The sequence below is a fragment of the Myiozetetes cayanensis genome, unplaced genomic scaffold (genome assembly GCF_022539395.1).
Source record: "Myiozetetes cayanensis isolate MyiCay16 unplaced genomic scaffold, myiCay2020 scf5-8, whole genome shotgun sequence".
In the NCBI taxonomy this organism is placed as follows: Eukaryota; Metazoa; Chordata; class Aves; order Passeriformes; family Tyrannidae; genus Myiozetetes; species Myiozetetes cayanensis.
The window spans coordinates 28,889,183-28,902,762 of NW_026087742.1; the positions used below are offsets into that span (position 1 = coordinate 28,889,183).

General features: G+C 43.2%; 1 protein-coding gene across 2 annotated transcripts in view; it reads left to right on the plus strand.

The window, feature by feature from the left end:
• The window catches only part of LOC126648485 (alpha-2-macroglobulin-like protein 1), a 28,571-nt gene extending 16,210 nt beyond the window's left edge, over positions 1 to 12,361 (plus strand). The window contains exons 25-37 of one of the 2 annotated variants that reach the window (XM_050331471.1): positions 579 to 755; positions 2,014 to 2,095; positions 2,193 to 2,349; positions 3,698 to 3,772; positions 4,492 to 4,645; positions 6,415 to 6,596; positions 7,008 to 7,223; positions 8,470 to 8,591; positions 9,326 to 9,416; positions 10,093 to 10,161; positions 10,406 to 10,508; positions 11,693 to 11,734; positions 12,163 to 12,361. In XM_050331471.1, the coding sequence (XP_050187428.1) occupies positions 579 to 755; positions 2,014 to 2,095; positions 2,193 to 2,349; positions 3,698 to 3,772; positions 4,492 to 4,645; positions 6,415 to 6,596; positions 7,008 to 7,223; positions 8,470 to 8,591; positions 9,326 to 9,416; positions 10,093 to 10,161; positions 10,406 to 10,508; positions 11,693 to 11,734; positions 12,163 to 12,188 (1,496 nt within the window). In that variant the 3' untranslated portion in view covers positions 12,189 to 12,361. The remainder of the gene's footprint in view (positions 1 to 578; positions 756 to 2,013; positions 2,096 to 2,192; positions 2,350 to 3,697; positions 3,773 to 4,491; positions 4,646 to 6,414; positions 6,597 to 7,007; positions 7,224 to 8,469; positions 8,592 to 9,325; positions 9,417 to 10,092; positions 10,162 to 10,405; positions 10,509 to 11,692; positions 11,735 to 12,162) is intronic. The other variant, XM_050331472.1, reaches the window with a different exon arrangement.
• Positions 12,362 to 13,580: the final 1,219 nt, after the last annotated feature.

Genomic DNA, 13,580 nt, shown 5'->3' on the forward strand with positions numbered 1-13,580 from the left:
AGAAAGGCTTTCCCTGATCTTGGGTCCCCAGTGAGAAAAGCTTGCACAATGCTTTGGCCTTACTGATGCACTGACCCCACCCCTCATGAGATTATCTGTTATGGGTGTGATGTTGGCCTCAGAAATGCAGATCAAGTAATCTTTTCCATGTTTATCCCTCCCATATGGAATGATTCTAGGTGATCCTCAAGTGGCCAGAGGAGAAGGCACAAAATGGGATATCGCCTCTAACTTCTGTCACTACCATCCACCTAAGTGAACCAAAACCATCCCTGCAGATTTCCACCTAGTTTGCCTGTGTAATTCCTTTCCCTCCTTGGCACCCACTCTGGAATGACAGCTCTCTTTACCTTTCTTTGGACCTCCTCAAGGTTCACATTCCCTTCCTCCTTCCAGAACGTTTCTGTGCTGGCCTAGTCTGTCAGGGGTCACCAGAAATCTCAATCATATCTGTTCAGTTAGGAACTGGTTCTTTTCTAGGATCCCAGTAGAGTTTAGAGAAGGCAGCAGTCCTTTTGTTTCATACTACTTAATGTCTGTGCTTTTCCCTTCTCCTGTGTCTCCACTTCAAATGCAAGGTGACATCATGGGTCCAGCACTTCAAAATTTAGACCAACTGCTAAGCATGCCCTTTGGCTGTGGTGAACAGAATATGGTTCAGTTTGCACCAAACATCTTTATACTCCAGTACCTGAATAAGACTAAACAACTGAATGCAGAAATTAAAGATAAAGCACTGAAATTCCTGACAACAGGTAAACATTGTCCTTCCTTCTGCTGCAAAATGAAGCTGCTATAAATCAAGATTGTTGGGCACAGGTCTGGTGGGAAGGTGAAGGGCAGGAATGGGAGCACTGCCAGAGCTGTTACAAAGGAACATTATCACAGAGAAAAGGGAAAATGTCTCATGGAAAGAAAAGTGTATTTCTGAACAAAGCAGGACTTCTGTCTCTGCTGTAACTGAAGTACTAAGTCTGCTTTTTTGAGAAGGGTGTGGGTAATTACTGATTTCCATCATTATGTGATGCATGTTTACTCCTTTATCAGTCCAAGGCTGACAGAAGTACCTTGTGGAGACAGGGCATCAGCTGCTATTACATGGAATAAAGAATGGCCTTTGGGAATTGATGGGATTTCAGTAGCTTAGTGTTTCCCCATGTTTTAGGACACATATTTTGGGGGTGTGTCAATTCTGTCTAGTATAATCTGAACTTAATATTGTGCCAGTGTCTGCGCCTCATGTCGTAACGTGCCTTACATTTCAGTCTGCCACTCTACTTATCTTGCTATGCTGCAAGCTCAGCAGCTCCCCCGGATAGGATCTGAATCCCTTTCTCTCCCCCTTTCTCTCTTCTACCATGAGCATGTACTGATATCTGGGAGAGGGGAACCTACCCAAGAGAACAATGGCAGCAGAGAGGCAAAGCAGAGGCTAAACAATGCAGCCATGGAGAGGATGTAGGGAGAGCAAACAGATGAAGACAGCATTCTGGCCTCAGAGCTTAAAGGCATGGCCTTGTTGCTTCCTGTACATCCCATAAAAAGTGTCTTCTGGAGTCCCAAGAGGGCCTAGCAGAAGCGCTGAAAACCAAATAGGGTTTCATTTTGGTCCCCTCCAGGAAATGCCTTCCTCCTCACTCCTACCACTCTTTTTATTCACAGCAAGGGCCTGTGGGGGCTCACTGGAGCATGGGGAGGCATGAGGTGGCTGAGCATGTCACCATTCTGTAAAACAGCAGGGAAGATACCCACAGCACTTGCTCATAACAACTGCAGTAATGTAGAGCAGCTGTGTGGCGCACTTCAGTGATGCTGTGCAACTGCTTCTTGTCATGCTGTTGCTGTGGGATGCATGGGGAATTGTGTGGGGGTGGTGTGCTTGCCTCAGTGTCTCTGACTGCAGGACATGGTGAAATCTCTTGCTGTGAAGCCAGGATTCCTACAGCAAGGATACAGTCTGAGATGCTACAGGTCCTCACAGTGACAGTCACGTCCTATCACCTGTTGTCACAGGTTACCAGCGTCAGCTGCTCTACAAACATGATGATGGCTCCTACAGTGCCTTTGGGAAAGGTGATGACCAGGGCAACACATGGTGAGTGACCAGAGTTGCTATTGTCACCATAAACCTATTATCCTTACTGATTCATCTCCTGCCTGTGACATGGAATTCCTCTGTGCTCTGCTCACAGGCTGACAGCCTTTGTAGCCAGGTCCTTTGGACAAGCCAGCTCTTACATTTACATCGATAAGGATCACGTGCACAGTGCTCTGCTCTGGCTGAAGAAGCACCAGCTGCCCAGTGGCTGCTTTGAGAGTGTGGGCAAGCTCTTCAACAATGACTTGAAGGTATGGCTGCCAGACATGGGAGTGAGAGCAGGAGGAACACAATGTGAGGCACTGGGGTTGCTTCCCCCAGGCTCTTCCACTGTGCACGGTAGCATAAAGCAATGTCCCTATGGCCTAGCACAGCCAAGGCATCTTCCCAGAACAGAATGAAAAAGCATGGCCTAAAACAGCAGGCATTTCCTCTGTGAGAGGTTTTAACCTCTGCTAAGCTTTCTTCATTTTTACTCTAGCCAAAAGACAACACAGCTAATTGTGCAAAGGCACTTCAAGCACACAGGGAGAAATATTTTTATACTTTAATGCTTCTCTAGAATACCCTGGCTGGATTCTCCCTCTTCTCATGCCTTACAAAGAATAATACTTTATGTGCTCTAATATAGAATTCTCTGAAGACACAGTTGTCTCTCTGCCACCCAAAAAGTATGACTTCTCCTGGATCATGGCATCCCCCAAATGATCCTGCAATATAGCTGGAAATGCACCAAACTCTTGGTGTACATGTCCCGATACTTAGGTACTGAACACTGCATATGCAGCATGGCAGTACTTGGGTTCATTGCCTTTGTAAAGGTATGAACAATCCAGACTGGTCAGATTGCAAAATAGCTCATATTAAATACAAGGTAGGCTTATGAAAAAAAACACAGGCTGCCACTTTAGCAAAGCAAAGGGTTATGCTTTTTCTTTCTTAAAATTTGGGCGCAGTACAAAATAAAATCAGAGTGTACATGTAGACTGTTCATCCTTGTCTGGCTTTCATTAATTTTGCAGCTTGAGCTTTCTATTTGAACTTTTTGGGATAGGTCTTGCACCCCTGCCTGCCTTACATTTCAAAGTTTCTGCTATTCAGTGTGAACAATGCTTATTAGCATCTTAGCCCAATTTTTCTCTCTCATTTTAGACTTAGTCTTGTCTCATGTCTGAGGATCCAAACAGAACTTCCCCAAGAATTAATGTTCTCTGATGTGAAAAGAGGCTCCTGAAAGCCTGTTTAACACATAGTAACCTGTAGCTTCTATAGTCAGCTGAACTATAGGTAAACTTGCATACCTTCTTGTGTGCAAATCCAGCACACTTTGTTTAAGTGTACAGTTGTAACATATTTAATTTTTAATAAAATATATTGCTTAACAGTTTGCTTCATGCCCTTCTATGAGAAGGGATGCCTAGGCTGTATGCACCTTTATGATATCCAGCAAGCGTCCTTGTTTCCTGTCCAAGAGTGCCCAGAAGCATGCTACTGTACTCCCTCAGATAGGTCATCCATAGGCAGTTTCAGTGACTATACAATGACAGGCAATCTGTGGTTGGGTTTGTACTTCTCTGATGATTATCTATGTGCTTGCAGGGTGGTGTGGACGATACAATCTCATTAACAGCCTATATCACTGCTGCGCTGATGGAACTCCATCTGGAGAAAAATGTAAGTCACATCTGAACTCTTGCAGGGATTAGGAACCAGCTCCACCATTCATTCCTTCCCCAGCCGGTGGCTTCAGGGAGAACCCAGCCTGAGTGCTGAAAGGTTCTCTCTTTTGAACTTGGCAAGGAATTCCTAATATAGATGGCCTGATTTTCAGCAAAGCAGAAGACTTGCTTGTCCCAGCTGATCTCAGGGGAAACAATTGTCTCTCAAAATGACAATACAAGGGCTTGCAGGGAAAGGCAATAGCAATTGATCAATAGAGCTAAAGGAAAATAAAAAGGCCCTCTTTCAGGTATGCAATGCCCTCCCCCCCCTCCCCCAAAATAAAAGCAACGATCTACAAGATAAGTATAGACTGTTCTAGCAAAAAAGAACTGATATTCCAGGCTTAATGGTATAGTTATAAAAACAACATCATACCCCCTTAGGGTCCAAGACCTACAGCATGCAGGTTTGACAACTCTGATCCAGTGTATTGCCAGATGCTTCCCACAGCTGGATTCTCCAGTACATTAGCAATCCCCTATCCCAGTGATATGTCCAGTCACACCTTTGCTTTTGACCCACAGTGATGTTTTGTCCACTCTACTTCATGTTCCACAGCCATGAGATAGATCCTAGCAATAAAGTAAATCAAATATGTATCTGGAATAGGTGTTCACAACAATGTTTTGTTTGGTCAGAGGAAATTCAGTTGGTTTGGATTCGTTTTTCAGGACACCATGCTGGATAATGCCTTACATTGTCTTAAGAACGTAACACTTGACGAGACAAGCCTTTATGTCAAGGCTTTAATGGCTTATGTCTTCACACTGAGTAAGGACATGGAGAAGAGAGAGCAGCTCCTGGATATGCTAGAGAAGGAAACAGGTAGGTTGTTGCTGTTGAGAAGATTTTGAGTCCTAGAGATAACAACTATGTTTAAGGTCTGACATCTTTAGCATTTAACTGCAGTAGTCTGTTAAATGTATCTATTCTGAAATAGGCTTTTGTGTCAGAAAATCATAATGTATTGAAGCTATGAGAGCCTCTAGTTTCCTCAGACCCATGAAATAATTTCTAATCAAAAGCAACAGAGGTGATCCATGCTTAATTTGTGTGGTCAAAATGCTTACTTGAGTTCTGGTGCTCCTGTCATTCTTTAGCAATTCATATATAGTACAATAGATCTTGCAGAGGAAACTTGTCTCACCATGTCTATTCAGGTGCTTATCAGGGCACTTACCTGAAGAATTCAAATCTTTTGACTGCTTCCCCATTGATTCTCTACTCAGCTCAGGGCCCTTGGGTAGATGCATCTTTATTGCTGTGCTGCTGAGCTTTTTTCTTCTTTTTGTGTGTTTAACTTGGGAAAAAGATGGGCTTCTGTCCTGAATGAGGATGCTGGGGTGGGGGGTTCAAAGCACCTAAGCCTATGGTTAAAGAGCTGGTAATGTTACTGGAGTTGGTTTAAGTTCCGCCCTCCATTTGTTTGTCTGGCAGTATGGTGAACTACATTGGGAGCTGAAAAATAACACTAAGGGAAAGAGGGAGAGAGAATTTCTCAGTCTGATCAGCTACCACTGCAGAGTGCAGCTCATTGTATAGCCACTCAAGCTGCCAGCTGGTTTCACAGAATAGCTGGTGGGCAAACTGGAAGGAGTAGAATTGCACACACTGAATGTAATACTTGTCAGAGCTGCCTCTGTGAGTATACATGTGGAACAAGGAAAGAACTTTCTGCTGTGATAAACATAATGAAGTAATGAAGGTCTCCATAGAGAACCTGAGCTATATTCTAAAGTCTTTAGGCTGTTTTTATGCAAACGAAAGATTTGATGGTTCTTCTTTCAAAAGTGAAGGTTTGTTCTGAAAACTGACTTTGAATTTAAAAGCCTTAAGCTTTTCACACTTGTACCATTGCAAATGTCTACACTGGCACAATTAAGTTAAATTCTTAGCCGAATTTTGGTAAGCCCCCTACTATCACTGCAGCAAAATATTTGACCAGACTCAGATGTTTGCAGTACTTCTGAGCTTGAACTTTAGGTGGGAGCCCAGCTCTTGCTTAAATTGTCCTAGCCTATGCACTGCACAGTGAGGATGCCAATGAAGTAAGTTGTGTAGTCTTGTTCCTCCAGTAGCCTGCCAGTGACATTCCCTCAAAGAGTGACCAGTTCTTGTACAATAGGTTAAAACTGACTGGAAGTGAGTCCTAGAGTTTTTCAACACAGGGGGTCCTATTACACTATGCTAGGTAAAACCAGAAGCAGCAAAAATGCTGAAGCTTGGAGACATAGCTTTGAATATACACAGAGTTGAGTAAGACTTGGAGTATACTTTAAACAGAGAACCTCTGTTCAGAGTTCACCAATTTTTAGGGGAATTTTTTCCTAGAGGAACTAGTTGAGGATATGGGGCCTGGATGTATCTGTGTTTTCAAAGGAAGAAATGGAGCCTATCACAGATCACTGGACCTTGCAAGGTAAAAAACCCCAAAGGATGGATTGGCTTCTGCACTCTAAGGTGCCCCAGAAAGGCACTTGCGTTTCTGATGCTGTACTGGAAACTGTCAGTCCTCAAAGAGTCTCAGTGTAGGAGAAGCTGATGTTCATAGGGATCTACAGTTCTTCTCTTCCCTGTGTTTCTTCCCCCATCAGCAGAGCTCCTGGCATCCCATTCTGGTGGTGAAGAATCTTCTTCTATGATCGAGACAGTGGCCTACATTGTCCTGGCTCATGTCTCCAAACCAGACTCGTCACTCAATGAAGCATCAGTGAGCAAACTTGTGCACTGGCTCAGTAGGCAGAGAAATGCCTTCGGAGGATTTGCTTCCACACAGGTAATAAACCATGGAAAATCATGGGAGAAAGAGAGAGATGCTGTGCCTGGAGTGACGTGCACATCTCTCATATGCATGTCACTCTAGATCCATCCTTTGCTGACAAACGCATATGAGCCCTGCTTGGGAAGGGGAGTGCTATGGGGAAACTTTTTTGTGTAGAGTAATTGGGACTACTCAGGGTCTGGGACTGCTAATCCCAGGGCTCAGAAGTTACCTTTTCCAGGTAACAGAAGTCATACTGCTGCCTGTGGCATAGACCCTACCCATAGACTTAGTGGTGTAGAGCCCACTAGTGTCAGTGTGAATCAGGGCCATGAGGACTGTGGTCCTCCCTGCAGTGCCTGAACTAGTGTGCTGGATTTTGTACTGCACAGCTCCACAGCAAAGTGACTGATTCTCTACCTTCAGGACACAGTTGTTAGCCTGCAGGCCCTCGCTCAGTATGCAGCCCTGATTCCTCAGGAGATCAGAGATGTAAAGGTGATGGTGAAAGGCAAGGAGTCTTCTCCACTGGAGTTCCACGTGCACAGGAACAACAAGTTGGTCCTGCATCAGGCATCTCTCCTTGGTGTCCCAGGGACGTACACAGTGCAAGCAACTGGCAGCGGCTGCGTTTATGTACAGGTGCGTATACATAAGGAACAGAGCTGTCAAGCTTTGCCTCTGGTTATTGAAGTGAGGCTTGGCTCCAAGCAAGCTCTATAGCCTCAAATTCTGAGTGGGATTTTGCTTTCTAGGCAGAATCATGTCAAGCTTGAAGGTACTCAGGTTGTCATGAAGGTACCCGTGTTGTCATGCTTTCACTGCAACCATCTCTGGTATCTTCTTCTCAGAAATAACTCAGCTTAGCTGTCCCATGCTACAGAGCCATGTTATGGTTAAGAGACCAGTAGATCTGAAGTCAGGAGTAATGAGACACAAAACAGTACCTGCTTCTATTTTGAGTGTATGTTGCTGATGTCAAGCTTCAGGAGCAGAGCACTATATATTATGTATTCTGGTGTAATATTCCTTGGCTTGTTATCACATGCAGAGATGAGGAGTGATGTAGTACCAAGGTCTTATTCCAGTACACCAACACAACTGGTCTATCAGGAGGATACATTTTATTTTTCTGGCAGTTATGATAGTGATCCACTTATGAGCCATTCATGCAGCAAGGAATTCAAAGTCATTCCCCGAGAAAACTTCCCTTATTGGATCACTTCTGTTCAGCCATCTTTTACGGTACTCACAGAGAATCTGCAAGCAGTGTATAGACAAGAGGATTCAAAAAATATTTATTGTTAATGCATGTAGGAGGTAACTAGGACTCATACTACTTGGCTATACTTGAATACAGTAAATAAGCATAAGACATCTGATGAGTACCTGTTGGCCAGGCTGTCAGTCACCAGGCAGGTGGAAGAAGATTCTCTTTGGAGGAGTGTGATCATCAGTCTTCCTGAGTTTTCCTTTTCTGATTCTTTGTTTTTTCTGTCTTTTTTTTGAGGTTTATACTTGTTTTGCCAGTATTTTATCTCTTGAGACCTAGAACTTCTGTTAGCATGTCAAGAGTTAACAGCTACACTTCTTTCTCCTTGTGGGGCAGTCTTAGCTAATGTACTTTCTTACACCTTAATAGTATTTTTTTCCAATAAGACTGAATGAGGACTTGTATCACAAATGGCTGAGTCTCCATGCTGAGGGTTACATTTGCCAGGTGTCTCTGATGCTATGTGCTAAACAGCACATCTCTGAACTGAATGTGCATCTGGCTCCAACTGTGTTAGCCACTGGTTATTTGTTAAAAGCTGGAGGCACGGGTAATCCTTTAGCTCACTCAGGAAAGCTTTGGGGCACTTCACAGAAATGTTTTCTCCCCCACCAGACCACTTTGTACTATAACACCCCACCACCAAAAACAGAAGAGGTCTTTGTCCTGGATGTGGAAACAGTACCAAGAGAATGTGATGGAGTCAGGAAAGAGCTTGACATCCATCTGTCTGTCAGGTATGAGATCCCTTGAGGCTCCTTCTTCAGTGTAAAGAATTGGGAACTCAGCTGTATGACCAGAACCCTGTCTGTGGAAACAAAGACACAGGGATGATCTCTTCTTCTCCATAGATCCCAAAGAGATTGTTAATTGAGAATTAAGGCCTGGAGGAGCATGGCAATGCCCTGGCCGCGTCTTGCAGAACCACAGCAACTAGCTCAGCAGCTCCCAGAGCACTAGGAGATGAGATGGCAGCTTTCCCAAGAACCAGAGCTCCCACCTTGTGGGACACTTAGCAGCCTGGGCTGAAGCAGCCCTGAGATGCATTAGCCTGTAGTGGGAACCTCTGCTGGAACTGGACATAGGAAACTCCAGACTCTATCCATATTTCACTTGCATGTATCTGTCTCGGATGAGAGTCTTGATCCATATTCTCCATGCCTTACTGTCCTTACTGAAAGAGAACATTGCCACTCTCAACCTGTAACAGCAAAGGTCACTTCCATCTGTTGGAGAGGGCAACATGAAGCATTAAAACATTAACCATAACACATTTGCTGCACATTCTGTCTCCATACTGAGTGACTAGATGGGGGCGATTTTTTTGTCCCTTTCTTCCATCAGGTATACATGCTACTGAGCTCTCATATCACTGTAGAGCAGGGCAAAGTTTGGAAGTGTCCATTAGTATTTCCTAGAAATGCTGTGATGCTTTCCACTTCTAATATGCTTCTCTCCTGACTCTTTTCAGTTATGTAGGGGACCGTGGGACCAGTAACATGGCCCTAGTGGAGGTGGAGATGCTGTCAGGGTTCATTCCTGTGCAGAGCTCTGTGAAAGAGGTAAGATTTTTCCTCTGGCCTTCCTTGAAGATAGCAAAATCTGTTTTCCAGATGTAGCTCAGCCAGAAATATCCAAACATGTAAGAATTGCTGAAGAATGGTAACTACTTATCTTACTAAAAATGAAGTGCAAATATAGAGGGCTATTTCACAAGGCAACTTTCCGATTGCACTACCGATTGTGCAGTTTTTCGTGCTGAGTAATAAGGATTGCACATGCAGAAAGAAGTTAGAGAGGAGCTAAAGCACCTAGTTAGAATCACCTGGAGTGCACTGAGACCCTTTGCAGTTGCTGGTGCCTTTTTAAGGGATATTCCATAAAGTGGTGTGGAATCTCTTAGGGCTGTCCAATGGCATGCTCCATTGTTCCAGGTGATAGCTAGGAAGATCCATTATAACCTCTTACTAACCATCTTTCCCTTTGCTACAAGTATTGAAAGTAGGAACATGGCTCAAGGACACTTGATCCAAACCTGAAAAAATATTTTCTAAGGCCTGTTGTGCTCCCAACAATCTCAATGCCATTATAGCTGAGGAACACAGGCCTGACTAATCCCCTGACTAGGCTTAGTGCTTTAGTCAACAGTGGTTCACTGACAAATACCAAACTTGGTGTGAGACAGAGAAGGCCAATATGCTGATGTTAACCAAGCTCATCTCTTGCCTTCCTATACAGCTGGAGAAGATACCCCTAGTGAAAAAGACAGAGATAAAACCAGACCAAGTCACAATCTACTTGGAAGAGGTAAGAGGAAGAACACAGGGAACTGCCCATTCAAGAAGTAGCAATTGAAGTACTTTGCATTGGGACTTTCACAGATTAGAAATAAAAATTTCTAGCCTGGTCAAGTGGGCTAAAATTTTGACCAGGAGGAAAAGGGTGGAAGAAACTTGAAAGATAGACAAAGAAAGCTCTGATGCAGAAGGAGTAAAGCTGGTATATAGGTGACTTTGAGATGACCAGTACTTTTCTGCTTACTTCTTTCCAGCTGGGTGAGACTTCTCTGAAGCTTAACATCTCAGTGGAACAAGACGTTGAAGTGCAGAACCTGAAAGCAGCAACAGTGCATGTCTATGACTACTATAAGCCAGGTGAGATTTCACTGACACTAGCAAAGAGTAACTATTATACCCCCCACTCAGACATAATTCTGTCTGTGACCCTTATTCTCTTAACTCCCTTATTCCAGTGCACTTCCTCCTGCAACTTCAAGCTTGGGTTTCCTCTGTGCAAGATGTTAACATTCAAGTAGCACAACCACTTGTTTAGAAAAGTTCTTGAGATGAGACTGCCTGGCACTATGATTATGTTGTAGGGTGTTAGGTGTTCAAAATGACACACTGTTTACTTCCTCTAGCTTCAAGAGACATCTCTGTGGAAAGAAGACTTCTCTGTCAACTTGACATGGCTTTTCCAGCTCTTTAGCTCTCTTAAGAATGCTTAGGAATTTATTTCAAATCCGTATTATGTAGTGCCCCCCTGATCCATTAGAAGCCAGAATTTAGTTGTATGCTTTTCATATATAGTGTAACAATCCTACCGTCCATCAGATTCTTCCATGTCTCAGAGGGTAATAGGAAAATAATTTGTTACCTTTAAAGCTCTAAATGAACTCTCAGCACACAGAAGAGAGATCTTTTTGTCATTTTGAGTTTCTTTTCTGTGCTAGGTATGAGAGAAAACAGCAGATGGAACATTAAGAATTATTTTTAAAAAAGAATTTGAGAACAAAATGGGAAAACTGCCACTGATGATTTAGAAAGCAGCACCACAGGCCTACGTGTTTTATACTAAATTCCATTCTTTTTCCCCCTCCCATAGCATGGCAAGAAGAGGAGGACACTTCTCAGTCCAGCCATTACAGAGCTAAATACTGTCACCCAATATGGTCTCTCTTTGCTATTTCATCCTGTACAAGAATTTTTATGCTTAGTACATAAAATTTAAAAGCGTTACCTGACATGAAAATACTAATTGTCAGTAAATAGGCAAGGCTATCAGGACACACTACTGAAAGTTTCTCTATTTACAAAAAATGTTCTTGCATTACAAGGTACCACAATGCATACGATGATATTTTACAGTTGTATGGGACACGTTTCGGGGAGACAGACCATTGGTCTGACCCACTGTAGACACTTTTTTGTTCCTGCATTTACAGTCTGAAGAGTGAAACATTAAGATAGTGGGATGGTTGTGTTACAGAGAAAGAAGCTTGGCATTACCCTACCATGCAGTTCTGCAGCTCATCACCCTTTGTCTTTTGTTTCTACAGATGAACGCACAGCAAGAGAATATGTTTTCCTTTGCAGTTCAGGTTAGTGTTAACAGGGTTCCAAGGTGGGAACAGCTGGAACAGAGTAGAGGACTGGTGGTAAGCAAACAAAGCATCCCACCTCTGCTCTGTATTTAATCCCATCATGTGATATAGGGCCTTCTTGGACTAGAAGTTGAATTGGGATGTACTTACTAGTTGTGGGCACAGTTTCTAGCCCAGGTATTAATCTCAGTGTAGACTAAGGTTAAGCATACCATGGAAGTTAAAAGGATCTATTTTTATTTAACTTCCATACACTCCTCACATGTGTAGTCCTCACAACATCCCAAGTCTGAATGCAACTGGAAATGCCTATGTCGATGATAAAAAAGATGTTGAAACTCATTCTGTAAGATCTTATAGTCCTTAGATAGCTTCCTTAAAATTCATCAGGCACTTTGCCTTTTCTTTCCTCTTTCTTTTCACAGATGTCTCGAAGAAGGTTTCTCAGTAGTATGCCCTGGCTCTGCAACCTGAGTTTTCTGCTTCTATAAGGAAAACTTCATTGCTCTTCCCTGCTGTATTGGAAACACCCTATTTCCTTTCATCTATGCCCTAAATTTCTGGCTTGATACACAGTAGTTTGGGGGATCAAGTGAAATAAAGTATGTGCAACCTGGAAAAAAAGCAGTGACTTGACAGCTGATGAAGATTTCAATGCCTGAAAAAGAGAAGCGTTGTGCCCATCATGGTTATATACTTTGCTTTTCGTCACCTTAGTGCTTTAACTCTCTCTCCTCCCCAAGTCCCATCTCTGAGCTACCTTTTCAATTTAGTTAACACGATAGTCCACAACCAAACTCCAAGCAAAAGAAAAAAAACCAAACCAAAACAAAAACCCCAACCTTTTTAACCCTGATCTGTTTTACTACATGGCCCTATGAACATCTTTGTGTAGTAACTGAGGCTTAGGAACAGGCAAGGGAAGGCTAAGAAAGAAATACTTTACCAATTCATTCAGACAGAAAAGGACTGTGCAACAATGCCTCGGCAAGGAAGGCCATGAGACCAAAATAACACCTACTCCAAGTTCACTGTCTGGCAACACTCAGTCCCATCATGTCAAGACATTAACCCAAATGACTAATCCTTACCTGTGGCACTACTTAAAGACAACTATCTGAGGAATTTCAGGATGCAACACATACAGTAGGAGAATAGGGTATGCAGATGGCTCATCAGGATATGCATTGACATTAGCAAGGTAGCACATAAAAGATGGGCTGCTAGATAAGAAAAAATTGGTGCTAGTTTCACAGAGCTGATTACCAAAAAAGAAGTTACCAGGACAGTTGTGCCATAAATATGAAATAAAGCTATGAAGTCAACAAGCCCAGGGTCAATGGAGAAGAAGGGAACAAGGTGAGCTATGGATTTGGGAAGTGATGATGCTTCTGAAGAGGAAGTACCCAGGAGAGAACAAAAAAAAAAAAAAAAAAAAGGGAGAAAAAGGAACATAAAGTGAAGCAGGTCATGTGACCAGAGTTGCTTGTGGAATCCCTGTCTGACAGCCCTTTGCCTGATCAACAGAGCTTGCATAAGGGCAGTTGAGGCTGTCCAGTAGGGACAGGAAAAAAGGAAAATAATAGTCTCACAGCAATGCTTAGGAAGCAGGTGAGGTAGAAAACCTGAGGAACTAACTGATTCCTTCTGTGGACAACTGATACAAAAAGAGGACAGGGTTCACCTCAGGTAAGCAAAAATGTGACAAAACTGAACAGGCCTCCAAGAGTTTTTCCCCTAGAATTGCCCCTTCTCAAGACATTGTAGGATTCAATAGAGGTTGTTTGATGGTGCTCTGCCAAGGAAGCAAAGTGGGACCTGCAGTCTTTCATCTGCCTTCCTG